Raw genomic sequence first — 22,648 nt, 5'->3', positions numbered from 1 at the left:
AATTATCTTTGTTTTCAGAAATTCACCTTTTTTTATTGTAAATTTTCTCCTTAAAACATCTGCGAGTCAATTTAGTGCCTGAGAATGCTAGAAATGAACAGCGCAGATTGAATTACTACTATACAGTGCAGATAAGTGTTCTGCAAGCATCCTCCCCAATATTCTTCAGTCTTATCTTTTGCTTCTTCTACCACTAACTGTAGCCTTAATTAATTAAGCACTTTTCTGTAGAGCTAATCTTGAATTTCAGTGCAGCAAAAAATATTAGTTTGCAAATTGTGTTTCACTGTTCCATATTTTGGTATTGCTCAATGTTTGTTCATAACACTTATAAATATGTTAGTAGGTCTTAGGATAAATAATCACTCATTGTCCACACATCTTTGAAGGCAGTGACCAAGTCAGCTCTGTGCTTTCAAAATCTGCAACAAATCATATTAGAAGAGGAAAATCCTACATGCCTCCCAGGTACTACTAGAGAGCCATAAATAAACTTAATTATTTCCACGAGGGAAATAAAAAAGTTTTTAGATGGCTAAGCTGCATCAGATAAAATGAAACAAGGCTAAAATGATGAATAACAAGCTTGAAAGATATTGCATTTCAATTCTCTGTGGTCCTGGGCAGTTCACGAAATAAAACCACATTAATTAGCATTGAATTTCCAAATGTCCACATGCAAAGAAAAATTTTGTGCTTCAAAGTATTTGAAGTGAGGAGGAAAAATAAATGAAAGAAGAGAATTACAATAATTCTCTGTCTGAGCTGTCACATCACTGGATTCAACAACTAGATCTGACAGGCATTTGGCAACATCCCAGTGAAGCTGTAGTTTTCTCTAGGGCCACATGTCACTATAAGCCATATGCAACATGGTACCATGAGAGGAAAAAATATACTTTGATTTTTTTCTCACTTCCACTGAGCAGCTCTGCCATTTGAGAGTCTGCCATTCCTAAGAAGGAATGAAAGAACCGGTGCACTGACTGCAAGACACTTTACATTGGCAAAGGTAGCCTATTAACAAGATGGATGTGCTTAATACAATTTATTAGAGGAAAAACGGAGAAGATTTGCTCACCGATCCAAAATATGAACACCACACTTTACTACTTCATAAACTGAAGAGTAACCCTATATAATTCAGTGCATATCAACAGAGGAGAGTCGGATGCATAGAACAGAGTCATGGAAATGACTCATTTAAATCAATCCTCAGGGAGACTAAACAGATAAGAAAAATAAAGAGACCGGGCAATCACTCTGGATAAAACAAAGCTACAGCACATTTCACTGGCCATAACTGCAACATAAATTGCTCAGTTGGAAGGCACTGGAAATGTAACCACTACCTGCATAAACAACAAATGTCTGAAAAAACCAAGCATGTGTTAACGATTGTGTATGTAATGGGCTCTATATGCTTTTTGGTGTTTACAAGGGGATTGGTTCTTGGATTAGTACCACCCTGCTCCAGATTTGTGGAGGGTACACTAGTAGCAATTCCAGGCATGCAGAAGCTCTGCAGTGAAGCAGAAAGAGAGGAGTTTTAGGAATAAACCCCACCTCCCCATCCATTCCCCCCTCCACCCACTCCACTCTGATCTGGATTATCATTTTTTTAAATCTATGTCTTTATTTAGGAAGTTGTTAACAGGTTCACAAGTCCTAGCCATGTAAATATCAGAGACAGCACAATAATCATTACAACAGTGAGCTTTTGTTTAGGAAAACATTGTACAGTAATATAATCTCTCTGTTTACCATGTTACAGAGTGAGCATCTTTACCATACCCATGACATGCCATTTCTAGTGATTTTATTACATTGATTGAATTCTCTGATTACACATATTTAACAAACCAGGCATGTCTATCAAATATTAACATTCAAAAAATTGGAAAGGTGTGCTGTTTTTGTTTATTTTTTGGCAAGTGAATGTAGTCTTGAGTACTGAATAAATGGTGACCAAATATCTAAGTATCTATTTGCCCTCTGTCTATTTTTCTGGGTACATAATTGGTGTATTCATTTCTCTAAAACAACTACCTCCCATATACTTTTGAACCATTCCTCTAGAGTGGGACTATTTTTCTATTTTCAGTGGGAGGTTGTCAGTCACCTACCCGCAATAAACAGATGAGAGATTAGTGAATAAAGATATTTGTTCCATGTTAAGAGAAAGTGACCCTTTGTGTGATTCCTTACGATGGTCACATGACAGAAGGGAAAGGAGGCTCCTTCACTGAGGGAAAGCAACTGGTCTTAAGTAGAGCTGGTTGACCTTAAAAAAAAAATCCTGCCAAAATGGGATTTAGCTGCAAATGAAAATTTTCAATGGGAAATTTCAAAATTAAACAATTTTTGTTTTGTACTGCATGTTTTGTTTTGGTTTTTAATTTTTGGTATTTGGATTTTCAGGGTGTGTGGTATTTTCACCCTTTGTTTCCCCCTCACCTCCTTTTTCCCAGTGGAAAGGATGTTGGTTTTTTTTAATTGAAAAAGTAAAAAATGTCAGAGGAAGAGCTACGATTTAAAAACTTCATTTCATTTCAAAATTTCCCACAAAAAGTAGAAAATAGTCAGTGTAGTGAGGATAGAGTTTAAACAAGTAGGGTGTATTTCGCTGACCCCTGTTGTAGGGCCTAAAGCTGGAATTCAATGAGCAAACTGAGCTGGAACTTCTCTTACACCATTTGTATTTAGAGAAAAGATTGACAGGACAGCCTAGGACAGGACAGGACAGCCTAGGAACCTGCAGCCCTTTGTGTCAGTTAAAGTTATATTCCTAGCATTTGACAAGGTCTAATGGAACCAGTGTATACAAAGACTGCCATCCCCCTCAGCCAAAGAGTGTCCCATAGGGCCTGAATCAAAGCCCACTGAAGTAGGGCTGGCTGAAAAACAACCTTTTTTTTTTGCAAAATAGTTTTGAGGTTTCGACACCTGTTTTCGTACTAATGTAGAATGAATGGAATGTGGAATGAAAATGAGACCTTTTGAAAGCTTTTGTGAAACAGGGAGACAACACTTTCTACAGACCAGTGGTTAGGGTACCAGCATGGGAACGGAAGCCCCAGAAACAAGTCTCTACTCCAAGTTAGGCAAGGCAGGGACTTGAACCCACATCCCGGGTCAGTACCCTAACCACTGGACTATAGAGAAAGAGTGCCCCTCTCTCTCTGTCAACATTTCTGTTTCAACAGAAAAAGATTTGTCAAAAATACTCCACTTAGCTCTACGCTGAAATCAATGAGAGTCTTTCCATTTACTTCAGGCCTTATCCAAAGTCCACTATAATTAGGCTATCTAGATGATCTCTCATGTAAGGAGTGGAAAAGAAAATTCATTATTCATGTTTTATTTTTCAATTATTTCCTTTGTAATTAATTTGGAGGCAGACTATGACAGTTACCCACAGAAAGAGGGTTTCCTATTATACATTCCAAGGACTTTCTCTCTTTCACTTTTTTTTTTTTTTTTGGTTGGCCTACAATGTCATGCAGCAAACTCATTCACGTACTAACTAAATTATATGTGTACAGCAGTGTTATAATGTTTACATTCCATTTTTTGTATAGTTTGTAAAATGCTCCATTTGGGATTCTTTCGGATGAAAGGAACTGTACAAATGAAACTTATTACTGACTACTACTCAATTCAGCCTTTTGCAAAATCATTCACTACTTTAAGTGTTTATTGTCCTATTTGAAAGTATTTTTCAAACAGATTGAGATGTGAAAATATAGTAAATTCAAATTAAATCAAAAGCCAGATTTTCAGAGTTGGTTATACACAATTATGTGTAGACATCTAAGTTATGCAGGCAAATTTGTCAGGAATCACTGGCATTTGGAAGCTTTTGCAGTATTTCTAAACTCATTAAATATATCCCTTGTATTTTGTTCATTTCCGCTTTACAAATAAATATTTAGACAATGATCTAGTTTTCCTCTACAACTAGCTAACCTATTACTGCACCCAAGCACGATATATGTCTTGCATTTACTTTCTAGTTAAAAAAAATGAGGAGAAAGCAAAGGGCAAGCAGTCATCAATCATAAATCAATCTCATTAAGAGAGAAAGTGCACAAGGTGTCAGCAGACCAAAAAATCCCCAAGTAATGAAACCGGTCATGAAATATTATAAATAAGATATGTTGGTCTACATTTTGCAACAGAAATCCTGTTCTATACCAGATACACCACACCTGCAATACTGAAACCTGAAAGACTATATCTGGAGGTGAAGAACTCTGATAGTGAAAATGCTGTCCCTGGGGCCAAAGTCACCAGAATGTCTCTCTTTTTAATTAGAAATAAAAAAGGTCATCAGCTGCACCTTCAGAAGATTTAAGATGATAGTTCATAAGTAACACTGTTAAAAGTTTGTAGTTTAACCATCTCTATACTTCGAGGGATCTCCTGGAACACACAGTCAAATCTTCCCCAAAAACCCATCTGCCCCCTGACATTAAGATATGTTATCTTCTCAGTCAGAGAGAGAACAAGCTACTAACCACCAGACAAATAAGATCATATAAAAGAGGAAAACAACAAAACATTATATAACATATATGTACGTATAATTGATTTCCAGCAAACTACTTTGCCCTACAAAGTGAGTCACATTTCAGTCTGAAAGCAGTAGTAAGGCTAGCCATGTTGTAAGGCCCTGATTCGGAAAAACACTTGAACATGTGCAGAAGTTCATGTTTATGCAGAGCAGCACATGTTTAATGTTAAGCAGGTATTTAGTCCCATTCTCAAATTCTATTGAAATCATGGCACACACTTCAGTGCTGTCCCAAACAGGGATGCCTTCTTGAATCAAGCGACAAAAGAGTTTTGCATATAACAGAGTAAAATGAAAGAGTCAACAACTATAAAAGATTATAGATATAATTATTATTCTTTATTTGTATAATGCCAACTAAGTGCTCAGCACACTGGAGAGAAGTATGAAGACCTCTATCCTGTACCGAAGACCTCTGATTTAAATACATAATGTATGAAAAAGGGATGGATGAGGTACTATAGGAATGGGGGTGTGATGGGGTGGGTAAGCCCCACACTGGACCAGCAGGGATTAATCCCACTCTGTGGGCTGAGCAGGCCATGCCCGCTCAGCTCTACTGGGCATGCTTCACCTGCTGCCCCAGTACAAAAGAGAGCAGCCCAGGTCAGCTGGGGCTCACTGCCAAGGAGAGAGGATGCACCTTGCAGGCTCCTCCCTGGGAGTTGCCAGAGGCTCAGGCCGTGGAGGCCAAAACCATGGTAAGCCAGGCAAGCACCCCACTGTCCGCAGGAGCCCCAGAGGGAACCGAGTCACCAAGAGCTTCATCAACTGACAACCCCAGAGACCCGGGAGGACTATGGACCATGACACCAGAGAATGGAGTTAGAAGTAACCCAGGGGAATTAGATATCAGTCCAGTTGTGCAGCCAGGAACTAGGCAACATGCATCGGCTGGAATCCCGCTAACCTAGGGGTGATCCATTCACCACTACCAGGACCTTGAGTTGGGATCCAGTGGAGAAGGGAGGACCCATGTCCCCGTACCCGTACTGCTTTGCACCCTCGGATGGAGGCCCATCACTCTCTGTCTCTGGTCACTAGGCCACACAGTCCTGACTGCAAGGGCCACCATATTGACTCTGGCATCTAAGGCACATGCTAAATATGGATAGTTTGGTGAATCAAGGCCATAATGTGTAAAATTAAACATATACATAAGTCTTTGCAGGACTGGTGCTTTAGCTGGCATTTCCTGACTTCTGAGTACCTAACAGTGCAACTTTAAAGGTCTCTGAAAATATTTTTTAAATGGTGGCAGTATATAGCTCTGCCCCTTAAAAGTTCACATTAATAAATTACTTTTTCTAAAATATCTGCCTTTGTTGTCACACCTTTGCAAAAAATTTGAAAAAAATTTGGCCCTTTTGGAGGGACACCTTCTGTGCACCCTATGGCCTGGGGAGCTAGCTCTCGCCCCCAGGTCCAGTCAAGCTGGCTCCCCCAGGGCTTCTGGAGCTCACTCTCCCCCAGCGGCCAAAGGAGCTGGCTCTCCCCACAGTCCTGGGTCAAGAAGAGCTGTCATCTCCCACGGCCTGGCCTGGGGCAGGAGGAGCTCACTCTCCCCGCCCTGGCCCTGAAGGAGTTCTTTGCCCCACTGATTGGGTGAGCCATGCTCCTGCATGCTCTCTCTTGCGCATGCCCTTGCACCTTTGTGAAGCACAAACTGCTCTCCTTCTGACACTCATCCATCTCAATGGATTGGAGCACATTTACATCTTAACCTTAACGAGGCACACATCTTCTAAGCTAATAGTTTTGTTTTGTTTGCTTTTAACTAATGGTGTGGGAAAATACATTTTATTCTCAGAGTCTAGATATTTTGAATGTTCCAATAGCTTTTATTTCATTTTCATGACTTTTCCTCTTGACAGAAAGTACATAGCCAGTTACCAGTTCCATTCTCTCATTCCAATTTTCTGTCATTACCCAATGTAACAGGTAGTTTTCTTATGCAAATTATCATTGTTCTCAGTATGTTTGCCTGGTCATAGAGCTCCTCATTTCATGTTAATCACACAATTTTTTTTTTTTTTTTTTTTAAATCAAGCTGTACCAACAAGATAAAGGACACAAAAGGAATCCAAAAGAAAATTCAGCTGAGTGACAGGAGATGCAGTGGGACATAATTTTTCAATTTCTATTCTTTGAAAACACTGCTCAAAAAGGAAAAGACTGTTCATCAATTCATTGCTGCTTTTTAATGTTTTTTTCCTTTGTATGAAGTTTATTTACAGCAAAATCAACATTTCTAAGCCAGTAAAATTATAACTGAGTCCATCTTCATCTAATTTAATTAAAATGGAATGTTGCAAAGATAAATTCTTTTTCTGGGAAAAATGTCTATTTCGTCCCATGTCGGACTCCTGTAGCACTCATTTACTTAGGCCTTAAAGGTAGCCTACAAATCTGGAAAAACTTGTGCCCTTTTCTGCTTCTTTACAATGTATCAAGAAAGTTGGACAGGAATTTTAGAAGTGGAAAAGACAGGAGATGCTGCTTGAGTTTTTTAATATTAAAAATTCAGGTCCTGTCTGAGATTGTGTGTATACTTGACTTTTTCAGAAAATGCCAATCACTACCACAGATGCAGCTTCACTAGTACCAATGGTAGGGAAAGTGGGAGGTTCCCACTTTCACCAAAAAAGTCTATAATATATGTAATAAAATACATGTATTTATCATTTGTTTTACAATAGTATATACACACACATATACTTGGTCAGTATTACTTATGTGAAAGAGTTAAAAACTTCCACAATACTAATTGTCATCCTCCTCTTTATTAGCCTTATAAAACCTAATACAAATTTCAATGAAAGGAGAAAAAAAGTCAAAGCACACTAATGTTAACTGAATGGGACACAAACTGTTTTGTTCCCTCCGCTTCAGACTTGGAGCATGATTTAAATTCACAAAAAATGCTTCTCTTAATGATATTATCTATTTAACACAACCATTAGAAGACCATAAAATTACCATAAGGGGTAAAACCTCATGGAATTGGAATGGAGTTATCCTGCTAAATTAATATTAAGTAACTAAACAGACTTTTTTTGTTACGAGAAACTTTTATAAATTCAATCAAGTCTATAATCTGAATCAATTTATGCAATTTCAGTAAAATTTCAGTAAAAACGTAAAATTTCAGCAAAAACTCTGTAACAGACAGAAGAAAGAGTAAAAAAAAATGTTCAGTTCATTCTAAGATTTCCTTCTAAGATACTGAGGTAGTTGTCTTGCAGGACATGATACACACTTTTCTACCACTGAACTGTCACATTCAGTAGATTGGGCAATCACTGTTCAGGAAAGCTAACTGGAAATCTATTTATGGACAGTGGCTGAAGCTCTTAATTTCAACAATGTGGTACGCTGATGCACATGTAGATCTTCCCAAACTAGTTAGTGTATATGTACAAGCTTCTATTCATTTTTTAATAAACTGGAAGTTTTCAAGAGAGTGCTGCGAACCACAAGACAATAGTAAAACTAACAGGAATATTATATGCACAAAAGTTAGCAATAAGAAGAACGTAGCAAGTTTATCACAGCAGCATATAAGATGAAACTGTGGAATGCCTACAAATTGTTGGGATATGTTCCCATTTTTTTGCAAACCAAAACTTTATCCAAAGGTATCAAATTAAAACTTTCATTAGCCAGCAGCATTTTGTGCACATTTTTCTTTCAAGTACTCAGTCACATAGGTGGTCAGCAGATTTAAAACAAATGTCCTTCTCAACAGGATTCAAATGCATTAAAGCTGAGATTTTCATGCATGAGCGCCTAAAGTTAGGTGCCTAAATCCATATTAAAGTGCTTAAATAAATGGCCTGATTTTCAAAACTGCTGAGCATTAAACAGCCCTCACTGAAATCAGCTGGGTATTCCACGCTTCTGAAGATCGGACCATTTATTCAGGCACGTAAATACGGATTCAGGCAGGCTTGAAAATCTTGGCCGACGTAAAATAGATTAGTGTTGCTTGGTTAGGAAGTTAATCATTCAAATTAGGAGCATGAAGGTTAAAAGAAAACATGCCTATGATTACCTTTGCATTGCGAAAATGGTAGACTACCAGCATGCTTATGAAGTCCAACAGCATACAGAATGTTTGGAATGAGATGATAGCAAGCCGTAAATACTTGTCCTCCTGTGCATAGCAGGGAGTATCATCTGTACAGTAAGAACATCCTTCCCTGCAGGGTAGACAGGTGTAGACTTCCTCAGACATCTCGACTCCAGAGAAGTGATTATCTGTGTCTTTTCCTGAAAGTATCAAATGCGGGGGGTAAACCATCTTAAATTGTATGCACATGCAGCTCACACATACATGAGCAAAACTCTTCTCTGTTGACCTTCCTCCCACTGCCCATTTTCCTCTCTCACTAATTTACAGCACAGCTAGCAGGGTTTGTTCAGGTTGTTTCACTTTGGAAAGGCAATCCAGTTTAGAAATGAGAGGCGAGTGACCTTACGTGCCAAATGTTTTCCCATTATTTTTAAAATGGGTTCGATTGTGAATTAAGTTCTGTGAAGGCAACTGGTGAATGACAGAATTTATCACATCAGAGGCCTGGAGCGTGGGGAAAAGAATTTTATACTTACTGGGACATGAAGACCAGACTGTGCTGGCTATTTAACACTCAGAATACAGACTCTGATCTGATTTGTTATTGTTTTTTAATTTCATAAAGATGTTATCTATGGATTCATTACCCTCAAATTAGATAAAACCTTATTTAATTAACACTTGTTCAGCACACTATTGGATGATTACTCAATTCCTTACCCAACGTGGAACTTGTCCTTGTGTACTGTATATAATTTTCATTTACAAACACAAACCATGAAAGCAAGAAGTCTTGTAACTATGTTAACATTTTGTCTGTCTAAACCAGTGATTCTCAGTCTTTTCCATACTGTAACCCCCTTTTCCACACCATGAAACCCTCCTGACTGTCCTCCTAATTCAGCTGGAATCTTGCTAGGATCCTGCTCAAATTTAGCAATATAACAAATGTATGTGGGTCATGACCCACAGACACCTGTTTGCCACCCCTAGACTGAGCACTCCTGATCTATATACAATATATAAGTTAACATTGGCCAAGAACAAGTATGGGGTTTTTTGCTTTGGCACTCCTACAGAGAAAAAAAATAAAATGTTCACAGAAACAATTCACACAATTTTCAAATCTTGAGAATACAGTTAGGCTGTCTACACGACACATCACTTTCGGAGCTGTGTAGTCTACCTATAGCTGCATGCCACAGTGAACATGTCCACACAGCGGTGTGTACCTACATCTGTCAGTGACAGGCTCTGGCAGAGGGAAGGCAATGAGGAAAGGCTGAACCTTTTCCCTACTGCCTCCCCCCACTAGAGCCTTTTGCCACTTCCAGGGCCTTTCCCTCTGGCAGGCAAAGGTTCCAGTGGCAGGGAGCTGCTGGCGCCCTCCCTTGCTGCCAGAGCTTTTCCCTGCAGCAGGAAGGGCTCAGCAGTGGGTGGGGGGGGGGGGGGGGCGCAGCAGGATACTATACTGCTAAAAATACAGTGTAAACAGGGGGCACAGCTTGGGCCAGTAGAGAGCGTGAAGTGTATGTACTTCAGGTACATACTCATACCCTTCAGGTGTATATTGTGTTAATCCATGCCTTACTGTCTACACTACTGTTTATACCCATGCGAGGGGGGTATGAGAATATGTAAACTACATGCCGCTGAAAGAATCCTGCAGTGTTGATGCACCTTTAGTATATAACAGTTGACGAAACCAAGTGAACTTCTGCAAAACTTGTCAGCGGCATAGTGGCTAGTTGGGAAGCGCAGGAGTTGAGAGGAAGAATTTAGAGGACGATTTAGGAAACCTCTGCATGGTAGGTACAGGCGGGCACTGACATTGCAGATGATTCAGAATTAAATGGAGCAAAGTAGAAAGGAAAAGGAGAGATTAAAAAATGGTAAAACAAACTTGCTGGAAGTGCTAAATATAAATTCCAGGTAGGATTTAGGTACTTCCGTAAATAACCTTTGGAAAGTTTGAGGCAAGTTCCAAGCAATTTATTGTCAAAGTAAATGTAACATCTTTCATCACTTTTCACAAGAGCAGGGAATTACTCCAGTATTTTCCATCAAAATTACCCTCCTGCAGGAATGTGTGCAGTATCTTGTATCTGTTGGTTCCTGCTCTCCCCCCAGTGGTGCTATATATGTATATGATTAGTAAATAACTTTTGGAACTTTTGGATTGAAATTTTTGAAGCAGCAAAAAATATCTGTAAGGATAATTCTCTCCTTTTTTTCAGGTATGTGAGAGCATGTGCACATGTGCATAGACAGGATGAGTCTGTGGGAGGTGAGCACAGAATACATATGTTATGTGTCTCATCTTACTGTCTTTACTCAGAGTTTACCTTTGCAATGAGATAACACTGCCATAATATTCTGATATTTGCTTAGTGTAGGGGCTACCCTAGGTATCTCTCACTTTCCATAGTAACAATGTAGCAGGATGACAGTGTCCAGGAATCCATATAGGAACACAGGACTTCTCTGTGGAGCCTCATCCTAAATGCAAGTGCTAAAGCCCTGAAGAGATGCAGCATACTACTGACTCATGCTGGCAAGTGGATTTTATTAGCTTCAACCAGGATATAAGTGGAGATGTAATCTCTCTCTGATCCAGAGAGAACTCAGGGAAGGAAGGCAGAAGCTCTTATGGGGTGAGGGAAGCGAGAAGGGAAGCTAGAAACAACCAAGCTTGGGTCAGCTGCAAAATCCCACAAAAGTGATCCATCCGACTATTGCTGCCCGAGAAGGTTGAGAACTCATTGCTGCCAAATTCAGCTTCAATCTTAATTTTGTTCCAAAATCCATTAATCTGGGAGATGTTCTGGACCTCAGAATTTCTATTAATTTCCACATGCCCCATATATGTAATTCTGCCTGTCACCATACCAGGAGGTCTGCCAACATTAGGGTGAGAATGAGGCAAAAGACTAAATCTCTACTTTCTGAACTTCAGAAAGACCAATGAATAAGCAATGGATCCACATCACCCCTCTCCTCTTATCACCTTCCCTACTTCTTATCCAGCCTCACATCCAAATTAATAGTGCACTGCCTCTGACCTCGTGTCCTAGTCTCCAAACTCTCTTCTGTCCCTTTATTATTTTCCATAGATGGGGTCACTTTCAACTTGTTCTACCCTTCCCTCTGAAGCACCTGGAATTAGCCAGTATCGGAAGAAAGGATACTGGGCTAGATGGACCATTGGTCTGTCCCAATATGGCCGTTCTTATGTTTTTACCCTTCTACCTAGAAGTCTCTCCTTTCATCTCAGCCACTTTATAATTATTTCATCTCTTTAATCCTCACAGCTCCAGTTAATAGAATCATAGAACCATTGTGTTAGAAGGGAGCCCAAGAGTCATCTAGTCTAACCCCCGGGCAACATGCAGGATTTGTTGTGTCTAAAGCATCTAAGACAGCCCCTCATTTACAAGCAAACCCTTCACTAATGTATTTTGTATTATGGCCACTATATAAGTAACAATAAAATATTTTGAATACAATATCGTAAATGCTAAAAACACAGCATTTAAACATTTATCAAAATTAAGAAATTTACATTTTTATTTGTGTCAGAAATCAGAAATGGGCTATGGATTAAAAATTTTGCATGATATAAAGGCTAAAACTATTATATCTTTTCTTAAATCTAACATTGAAAAATTGTCAAAAATACATTTTAATCCATGTTCTCAAGCATTTGTTTATGTAAGTTTTGTTTGGAAACTTTTTTCATATCTATTCTTGTCACATGTTATAGGGATAACAACTGATAAACATGTTGCAGTAAATATCCCAAGGATATGGCTTTATAATGCAACAGCAAACATTAGTTTAGCCATATCTGGTGAAATTATTCCAGTTGTCTTTAAAGAAAAGTCATTAATATGCATCTAAGGCACTGTTGGCTTTGAGTAATTATGTGATGAATATCTTTTGACTTAAGAATGATTCTTCCTTATAGTTAATCTGCAGATGATATATATTGGGCTTTGCTGAAATTTTTCAAAATTTGACAAAAAGTTTCCCATTATCCATATTTTTCCCTCACAAAACATTGCCACTTTTTACACACACACACACACACACACACACACACACACACACACACACACACTCTCTCTCTCTCTCTCTCTCTCTCTCTCTCTCTCTCTCTCTCTCTCTCTCTCTCTCTCTCTCTCTCTCTCTCTCTCTCTCTCTCTCTCTCTCTCTCTCTCTCTCTCTCTCTCTCTCTCTCTCTCTCTCTCTCTCTCTCTCTCTCTCTCTCTCTCTATCTCTCTATCTCTCTCTCTATCTATCTATCTATCTATCTATCTATCTATCTATCTATCTATCTATCTATCTATCTATATTGGAGCTTTGTGGGGTGAGAAATTTAAATCCATCCCACCCCTACATGACCAGAAGCACTGCAAGACAGCAACATTTCCCTCTGTGTATGTGCAAAGATGAAGAGCTCCACCTTCTACCCTCTGATCAATTGCTCACCCACTAGAGGGATGCAACATCCACTTGAACTGAGAGTTGTTCAAGTGACACATGCAGCAGGAACACTTCACTAGAGCACTAGAAGAAATGGGGCTTCTTGTGCCACACTCTCATGCTGACAGAGCAGCATTCTGGGCCCAAACATGGCTCCAGCGGGAGATACGCGTCTTTTCTGCCCTAAAGTGGCACTGGCTGGGGATTGTTGAAAAAAGAAAGCAGTTCATTGAGCAGACAATGACTGGGAGCCAGATCCTGCTCTATTTAAGTCAACTGGAGTTTTGACATTGACATCAGCGGGGACATTGACATTAAACAGATAGAAAGTGCTGGAAATAAAGAAAGAATAAGGAACGGACACAGAGGAGGAAAAGACTGAAAGGACAGTAGAAAGGAAGAATAAACTGAGCAAAGAGAAAAGAAAAGTTTAGCTGAAAAGGAAGAGAGAAGGAATAGAAATAAATATGAAGGAGTTATTGAGAGAATGTGTGAATATTAAAAGGAAAAATAAGAAGCTTAAAATGGCAGAATCAGTATAGAAGTCCTGAAAAGATGAATCAAGGTGGTCTTAGAAAGGAAAAAATAAAAATATAAAGGAATTTTAAAAAATTAATCAGAAGGAGAAGAAAAAAATCCTAACAAAAACTGAAAGTATGAGGACAAGGCATCCAATTACACAATTAAAAAAAAGGAAAGAAAAAGTGAAGTGAAGACAAAAGAGTATTTATTTTTATTGTTTTGCTACCAAAACATTTTCTATAATGAGTTTATTTTCACACACAAATAGATATCTACACAAACCAAAACACATACACGGATACATATAAATACATAGGAATATATATTTAGATGCATACATTTATATATGCAGAGAGAGAGAGAGAGAATGAACAAATACACACATCAATGTATTCACAAATAGAAGATGGTGTGGGAATTTCAGGAGATAATGTGTGTCACTAAGGCACAAACTGACCCATCAGTTATAAGCTCTTTAGTGTAGGGACCTGTCATATGTCTAAAGTACTTAGCACATTATTTTTATGTACATATATTTTATACACAAACGCACGCACGCACACACACACATGTGCACGCACGCGCACAAAAAGCTGCATGAAAAGAACACTAAAATAAGGTTGGAATGTCAAACACATAAAAGTTGGGAAATGCCAGAATTAAGGTTGTGAGTACAATCTTAGTGCAGTCCCCTTGTGCGTATGCCAGCTTCAGTTATATGATCACATCGCAGTTTTTCCTCAATTCAGCCTGAGGCAGACTCCCACCATAGGGGATTTCAGGTCAACTAATTAAAGTTCGACAAAGTTATAAACCCAGAAATCCAGTCTTATAATGGGAAGTCTTGGGCAACCTTAACAACAGGCATCACTATCAGAGGTACCTTTAATAATTTTCAAAAGTATTCTAAAACATCAGAAAAGAGTAAAATGTGTGTTACGCTCCATCCTAACATACTGGGGGAAAAAACATACAACACACATTTTTGGGACCTAAGAGCAAGGTCCTAGGCACACAGAGGCTTTTCTACCAATGTCTGGAGGACTTTCCATTATCTAGACAAACACATAAGGGAAAATAAATAGCTTCAGCAGTTATTTGCTTTTTTATTTGATTTGTAAAGGCTTTTCTGTCTCTTACTCTATTGTGAATCATTATTAAGCTCCCTGATAATCTCGTTTTAGTCCTGAAATCTAACTATTTCCAGGATCATCACAGAAGTATTCACCAATTGCTCTACAGCAGGTCTTCAGTTAGAATTAATGATTTTCCTTCTTCTTTGTATCACGTTACGTTAAACATTTCCTATAGTTACTGTTATGTGAAAACTAATTATTCATATTAGTATTTTGCCAACACATATAGCAAATCCAAAATCCTAAACTAGATAAACTGTTCTGAAGTCCAGAAAAACCTCCGTAAATTATATGAAACCTGACTGGTAACTGGCATGTGAGTCAGTTGTAACTGGCATCAAGCCATTTGGCAGAACTGAAGATCCCAGCTCCGAACACCACACCAAATAAAGCCAATTCAGAGGACACAAAGAAATAGATTTTTAAAATCCCCACAGCATATAAAGCAATAAAACAACAGATTAAGGAAATGTTCATAAGTTTTCTGAGGTTTTCTTTGCCTCATTGGTGATGTTTACAACACCGAGCACACCGCTACCCTTTCAATGCATAATAAATACTAATATTAAATAACAAATGTGAATACGGTAGAAGGCAAACTAAGGCAAATGTAGGAGTGAAAAGTCAGTCCCATAATAAATCAGAACTCAGATGATGGACTGTAGGAAATGGCTGTATATCAGCACTTATTCTAGAATCAACTTTCTACTCAGTTGTTATTTTTGGCCTGTCATGGCTGACTCTAAGATTAACACCTGAAACCAATGCCTATTGATGGTCAACATATTTTTAATGTTTGAGTCTTACTTAAATTTTCTTATTATGGCCTTCCTGTGTAGTTTATTTACTGAAGATGGTCACTCTTTGCCACACTAGAGATCAAGGACCTTGTTTATGTATTATCATCTACAACATAAAATAGCAGTATTTGTTTCTGTAGCAAATGAATACGGAATTCTCAGAGTATTCATGGAAGCCATAAAATGCACATATTTACATCAAATTTTGTTGCATGTTACTAGACATTTTGGGGGGATGCTTCGGTTATATTTCATTCTTTGTCACACAAAAGCATGTTTCCCCTATGCCTATTGCTGTATGTGTGCATGTGAGCAGGAGGAAAGGAGGGTTTTTACAACTCACAGACACAATCACCATTAATTTTGAATGTACAAAAGGTTTTAATCAATACTTATAGGTGTATCTGTGCCTATACTTCTAGCATACTTTATGAACTCAAAGAGTATCATTCTGTTGTGGAAATCATAAAATGGGCTCCCCTAGTTATTTCACTAACCACAGTTATAAAGTTAATTTCCCAAACTTGCAACAATATTAGCACATGCACACTTCTAAAATTCCTCTGAAAACATTTACTTGACAATGTCACTGTAACATCCTCACACACTCACACAGAGGCAGAGCTTAGCCTGTGGCAGGCATTTTACAGAACAAAGGACTGCTTGTGCTCCCAGTCACCATATACTAGTGTAAATTAGGAGCAACTTGGGCATCAACATAGTGTGAGCATGAAATGAGGTCCACTACTGCCTCAAAGTGTTTATAGTCTACAGCCCTAAACCTGGGAAGACATATACATACTCTTAATTTTATTCTCACACTGACTCTCGCTAAAGTTAACAAGACTCTTCACAGTTGGTGTGGGGGGGTGGGGGTCTGCCTGTGTTAAACCTATTGCAGAATCAGGACTTAAATTTAGACATAAGCAGGGTGACCAGATGTCCTGATTTTATAGGGACAGTCCCAATATTCAGGGCTTTTTCTTATATAAGCGCCTGTTACTCCCTACCCCCATCATGATTTTTCACACTTGTGAGCTAGGCAGCAGTTCTGCAGAAAAGGACCTGGGGGTAACAATGGATAAGAAGCTGGATATGAGTCAGCAGTGTGCCTTGGTTGCCAAGAAGGCTAATAGCATATTGGGCTGCATTAGTAGGAGCATTGCCAGCAGATCGCGGGAGGTGATTATTCCCCTCTATTCGGCATTGGTGAGGCCGCATTTGGAGTGTTGTGTCCAGTTTTGGGCCCCCCACTACAAAAAGGATGTAGACAAGTTGGAGAGAGTACAGCGGAGGGCAACAAAAATGATTAGGGGGCTGGAGCACAGGACTTATGGTGAGAGGCTAAGGAAACTGGGCTTGTTTAGTCTGCAAAAGAGAAGAATGAGGGGGGATTTGATAGCAGCCTTTAACTATGGGGGTTCCAGGGGCTAGGCTGTTTTCGGTGGTGGCAGACGACAGAACAAGGAGCAACAGTCTCAAGTTGCAGTTGGGGAGGTCTAGGTTGGACATTAGGAAAAAGTTTTTCACTAGCAGAGTGGTGAAGCACTGGAATGGGTTACCTAGGGAGGTGGTAGAATCTCCATCTTTAGAGGTTTTTAAGTTGCGGCTTGACAAAATCCTTGCTGGGATTATTTAGCTGAGGTTAGTCCTGCTTTGAGCAGGGGGTTGGACTAGAAGACCTTCTGAGGTCCCTTCCAACTCTATAATTCTATGTTATCTGGTCACCTTAGAGATAAGAGCAGGGATTCTCCCATATGCTGTGGCCCTTTTAAGCTGCTGCAGTAACATAAGAGGGGCATTAGAGCTCTGGATCCAGCCAGGAGAGAATTCCCTCTGGTGTAGATTTTGTTCAAGGTATCTCTACAAGTCCCCCACTGCAAGCACTAACATAGGGGACATGTCAGTGTGAGGCAAATATAGGGGGTGGAGTAGAGATGTCCCCAGAATAGAATCATAGAAACGTAAGACTGGAAGGGACCTTAATAGATCATCTAGTCCAGTCTCCGGTAACGAGGCAGGACTAAGTATCATTTAGATCATCCCTGACATGTGTTTGTTTAACCTGTTCTTAAAAACCTCCAATGATGAAGATTCCACAATCTCCCTAGGGAGTTTGTTAGAATCATAGAATATTAGAGTTGGAAGGGACCTCAGGAGGTCATCTAGTCCAACCCGCTGCCCAAAGCAGGACTAACCTCAGCTATATCATCCCAGCCAGGGCTTTGTCAAGCCTCAGCTTAAAAACCTCTAAAGATGGAGATTCCACCACCTCCCTAGGTAACCCATTCCAGTGCTTCACCACCCTCCTAGTAAAAAAACTTTTTCCTAATGTCCAACCTAGACCTCCCCAACTGCAACTTGAGACCGTTGCTCCTTGTTCTGTCATCTACCACCACCGAGAACAGCCTAGCCCCATTCTCCCTAGAACCCCCTTTCAAGTAGTTAAACGCTGCTATCAAATCCCCCCTCATTCTTCTCTTTTGCAGACTAAACAAGCCCAGTTTCCTTAGCCTCTCGCCATAAGTCCTGTGCTCCAGCCCCCTAATCATTTTTGTTGCCCTCCGCTGTACTCTCTCCAACTTGTCTACATCCTTTTTGTAGTGGGGGGCCCAAAACTGGACACAACACTCCAAATGCGGCCTTACCAATGCCGAATAGAGGGGAATAATCACTTCCCGCGACCTGCTGGCAATGCTCCTCCTAATGCAGCCCAATATGCTATTAGCCTTCTTGACAACCAAGGCACACTGCTGACTCATATCCAGCTTTTTATCCACTGTTACCCCCAGGTCCTTTTCTGCAGAACTGCTGCCTAGCTCGTCAGTCCCCAGTCTGTAGCTGTGCATGGGATTCTTCCTTCCTAAGTGGAGGACTCTGCACTTTTTTTTGTTGAACCTCATTAGATTTCTTTTGGCCCAATCCTCCAATTTGTTTAGGTCCTTCTGTATCCTATCCCTACCTTCTAGGGCATCTACCACTCCCCCCAGCTTAGTGTCATCCGCAAACTTGCTGAGGGTGCAATCTACCCCATCTTCCAGATCATTAATGAAGATGTTGAACAAAACCGGCCCCAGGACCGACCCCTGGGGAACTCCGCTTGTGACTGGTTGCCAGCTAGACATGGAGCCATTGATCACTACTCGTTGAGCCCTATGCTCTAGCCAGTTCTCTATCCATTTTATAGTTCATTCATCCAACCCATACTTCTTTAACTTGCTGATAAGAATACTGTGAGAGACAGTATCAAAAGCTTTGCTAAAGTCAAGGTATATCACATCCACCACCTTCCCTAGATCCACGGAGCCAGTCACTTCATAGAAAGCAATCAGGTTGGTCAGGCATGACTTTCCCTTGGTGAATCCGTGTTGACTGTTCCTGATCACCTTCCTCTCTTCCAAGTGCCTTAAAAGGGATTCCATAAGGACCTGCTCCATGATTTTTCCAGGGATTGAGGTGAGGCTGACCAGTCTGTAGTTCCCTGGATCCTCTTTCCTCCCTTTTTTGAAGATGGGCACTATATTTGCTTTTTTCCAGTCCTCAGGGACCTCCCCCTGTTGTTCTAGTGCTTAACTTCCCTTACAGTTACGAAGTTCTTCCTAATGTCTAACCTAAGTCTCCTTTGCAGCAATTTAAGCCCATTACTTCTTGTCCTGTCCTCAGTGGTTAAGAAGAACAATTTATCACCTTCCTCTTTATAACAACCTTTTAAGTACTTGAAGACAGTTATGTCCCCTCCTCAATCTTCTCTTCTCCAGACTAAGCAAACCGAATTATTTTCAATCTTTCCTCATAAGTCATGTTTTCTAGACTTTTAATCATTTTTGTTGCTCCTCGGACTTTCTCCAATTTGTCCACATCTTTCCTGAAGTATGGTGTGCAAAACTGGATATAGTACTCCAGTTGAGACCTTATCAGTGCTGAGTAGAATGGAAGAATTACTTCTCATGTCTTGCTTACACTACTCCTTTTAATACATCCCTGAACAATGTTCACTTTTTTAAAACATATTATTACATTGTTAACTCATATTTAGTTTGTGATCCACTATAACGCCCAGATCCTTTCCTGCAGTACTCCTTTCTAGGCAGTCATTTCCCATTTTGCATTTATGCAATTTGTTATTCCTTTCTAAGGGTAATGCTTTGCATTTGCCCTTGTTGAATTTCATCCTATTTATTTCAGACAATTTCTCCAGTGTTTCAAGATCATTTTGAATTCTAATTCTGTCCTCCAAAGTACTTGGAGCCCCGCCCAGTTTGGTATCATCTGCAAACTTTGTAAGTGTACCCTCCATGCCATTATCCAAATGATTTGTGAAGATATTGAACAGAATGGGACTCAAGACAGATCCCTGAGGGACTCCACTTGATATGCCCTTCCAGCTTGATTGTGAACCATTGATAACCACTCTCTGAGCAGGGGCGTAGCCAGACGTGATCTTTTGGCTTGGCCTGTGGCTGACACAGGTGGGCCAGCTGAAAAACAAGCGCTTCCCGAACTTCCTGTTTCCCGTCGGTCACGTGACTGGAAGCAGGACGTTTGGGAAGCCACCAGCCAAAAAAGCTCCCATTGCAAAGGTAGCTTAAGCGGAGCTTGGATGAGCCTGCTTTCAAAGTGGCCCACCCATAGCTACGCCCCTGTCTCTGAGTATGGTTTTCCAACCAGTTGTGCACCCACCTTATAGCAGTTTTGTCTGGGTTGTAATTCTTTAGTTTCTTTATGAGAAGGTCATGTGAAATGGTATCAAAAACCTTGCTAAAGTCAAAACATGTCACATTACCCTTTCAAAGAAGGATATTAAATTAGTTCAATATGATTTGTTCTTAACAAATCCATGTTGATAAATCCATATCACCTTATTTTCTTCTATCATCTTCCCAGGTACCAAAGTTAAGCTGACTTTTCTATAATTCCTGGGGTTGTCCCTATTCCCCTTTTTATAGATAGGTACTACATTTGCCCTTTTCCAGTCCTCTGGGATCTCTCCCATCCTGCACAAATTCTCAAAAATAATTACTAATGGCTCATAGATCTCTTCAGCCAGTTTCTTAAGTATTCTAGGAGGTATTTTGTCAGGTCCTGCTGACTTGAAGACACCTAACTTGTGTAAGTAATTCTTTACTTGTTCTTTTCCTATTTTAGCCTCAGATCCTACCCCAATTACACTGATGTTCACTATGTTAGTCGTACAGACACTTAACTTTTTTTGGTGAAAACTGAAACCGAAAAGGCATTTAACATTTCAGCCATTGCTGTGTTTACAGTTATTATCTTTCCGTGTATATTTAATAATAGACGTTCCCTATCGTTGGTCTTCCTCTTGCTTCTAATGTATTTGGAAAATGTTTTCTTATTGTCTTTTATGTCTCTTACTAGTTTAATCTAATTTTTTTTGCCTTGGCCTTTGTAAATTTGACCCTACATGCTTGTGTTGGGTTTTTTCTATTAATCCTTTGTAATTTGACCTACCTTTCACTTTTTGTATGGACTCTTTTTTGACGTTCAGGTCATTGAAGATCTCCTGGTCTCTTACCATATTTTCTATCTTTCCTATGCATTGGGATAGTTTACTCTTGGGCCCTTAATAACATCTTTAAAAAACTGCCAACTCTCCTGACCTCTCTTTTCCCTTAGACTTGCTTCCCACGGGATCTTACCTACAATTATCTGTTTGCTAACATCTGCATTCTTGAAGTCCATTGTCTTTATTCTGCTGTTTTCCTTCCTACCATTCCTTAGAATCATGAACTTTATCATTTCATGATCATGTTCACTCAAGCTGCCTTCCATCTTCAAATTCTCAACCAAATCATTTGTCAGACTCAAATCTAGAACAGCTTATCCCCCTTGTCACTTTCCCCACCTCCACAGGTAGCACTGTAGGGATTCAAGGTAGTTGGGGACAGGCTATCATAATGTAGGCAGCCCTCCAGGGCTGTCTAAGTTACTCTAGGACCCAAACCAGCCCTCACAGCAGCAGCCTAAGATTTCGGAGGGCACAAAGATTATTATACAATTACATAAAATTTGACAATTTATTGTTTGTGTTTGCTAATTGATTCCCAGTGCTGGAAAGAGGCAATGGGGATGGTTTGCCTTTATCAAACTTTATATGGAAGCAGAGTTATATGTGTGTCATATGTGATTGTTTAATTTCTCTGGAATCAAGCTCCCTCAAAATATCATCTCAAATCCATATGCAACTCTCTGGCATAATATCTCATATTAGGCTGTTTACAAATGAGCGACACCTCCTTTAAGAAAGTGAATGAGCCAACTTCATTGCAAAAGCACAATGGTCCCCCTGATCCTCATAAATCCAACACTGGGTGTAGAAAACCTTTCCAATTACCAGCCTGACCTAACCTCTAATTCCTATGCAAAATCAATGAGAAAACAGTGATTACCAAGGTCCAACAATGCATGACATCTGCCAACATCCTGAATACCTTACAAATAGTCTTTGCACTGAGTCCTGGCACGAAGACAGCTCTAGTTAGCACTACTGGATGATTTCCTCCTGCCAATGGTCAGTGGCTCAGTGATTGTATGACTCAGCCTCTCTGCTGCTTTCAATATAGCAAACACAACGTATGGCTGACTGGCTGGTGTAGATAGGTTAGTACTATCATGGCTCAAATAATTTCTCTCTAGTAGGATTTAGAGGTAATGGACAGCTGCTCCCCCCTTCTAAAAAAACTTTCATTCCTAGAGTCCCCACAGACATCTATCCTGTCTCCTGCTTCTTCAGGGTCTATATGAAATTACTTGGACAGGATGCATGCTATATTTATGATACCCAGCTAAAGATCTCATTTTCTACAAGCAACTTCCAAACACTTGCAAGAGATCAGTGCTTGGATAAAGAACAGTGAGCTCAATCAGACCATGTGACACTGACTAGGAGAGAGAAATGTTTCCAAGAACTAGCTGAGATGTAGTTCTCCCCTCCCAACAAAGGCACCTGTCACCACTTTGTCAAAGTATTGTAAAGCCTCAGGGTCCTGCTGGATTCATCAGTAACTCTGGGTGACCCGGTAGCAACAACATT

General features: G+C 39.8%; 1 protein-coding gene across 1 annotated transcript in view; it reads right to left on the bottom strand.

Moving 5' to 3' along the window:
• GPR158 (G protein-coupled receptor 158) overlaps nt 1-22,648 on the bottom strand; it is a 287,041-nt gene that overhangs the window by 118,969 nt on the left and 145,424 nt on the right. Inside the window, exon 4 of the mRNA XM_067561715.1 lies at nt 8,631-8,848. Within this exon, the coding sequence (XP_067417816.1) occupies nt 8,631-8,848 (218 nt within the window). The remainder of the gene's footprint in view (nt 1-8,630; nt 8,849-22,648) is intronic.

This window comes from Emydura macquarii, unplaced genomic scaffold (genome assembly GCF_026122565.2).
Source record: "Emydura macquarii macquarii isolate MOO-44397 ecotype Brisbane River unplaced genomic scaffold, CSIRO-AGI_Emac_v2 contig_2422, whole genome shotgun sequence".
NCBI lineage: Eukaryota > Metazoa > Chordata > Testudines > Chelidae > Emydura > Emydura macquarii.
This window is presented reverse-complemented; position numbering and strand designations above follow the sequence as displayed.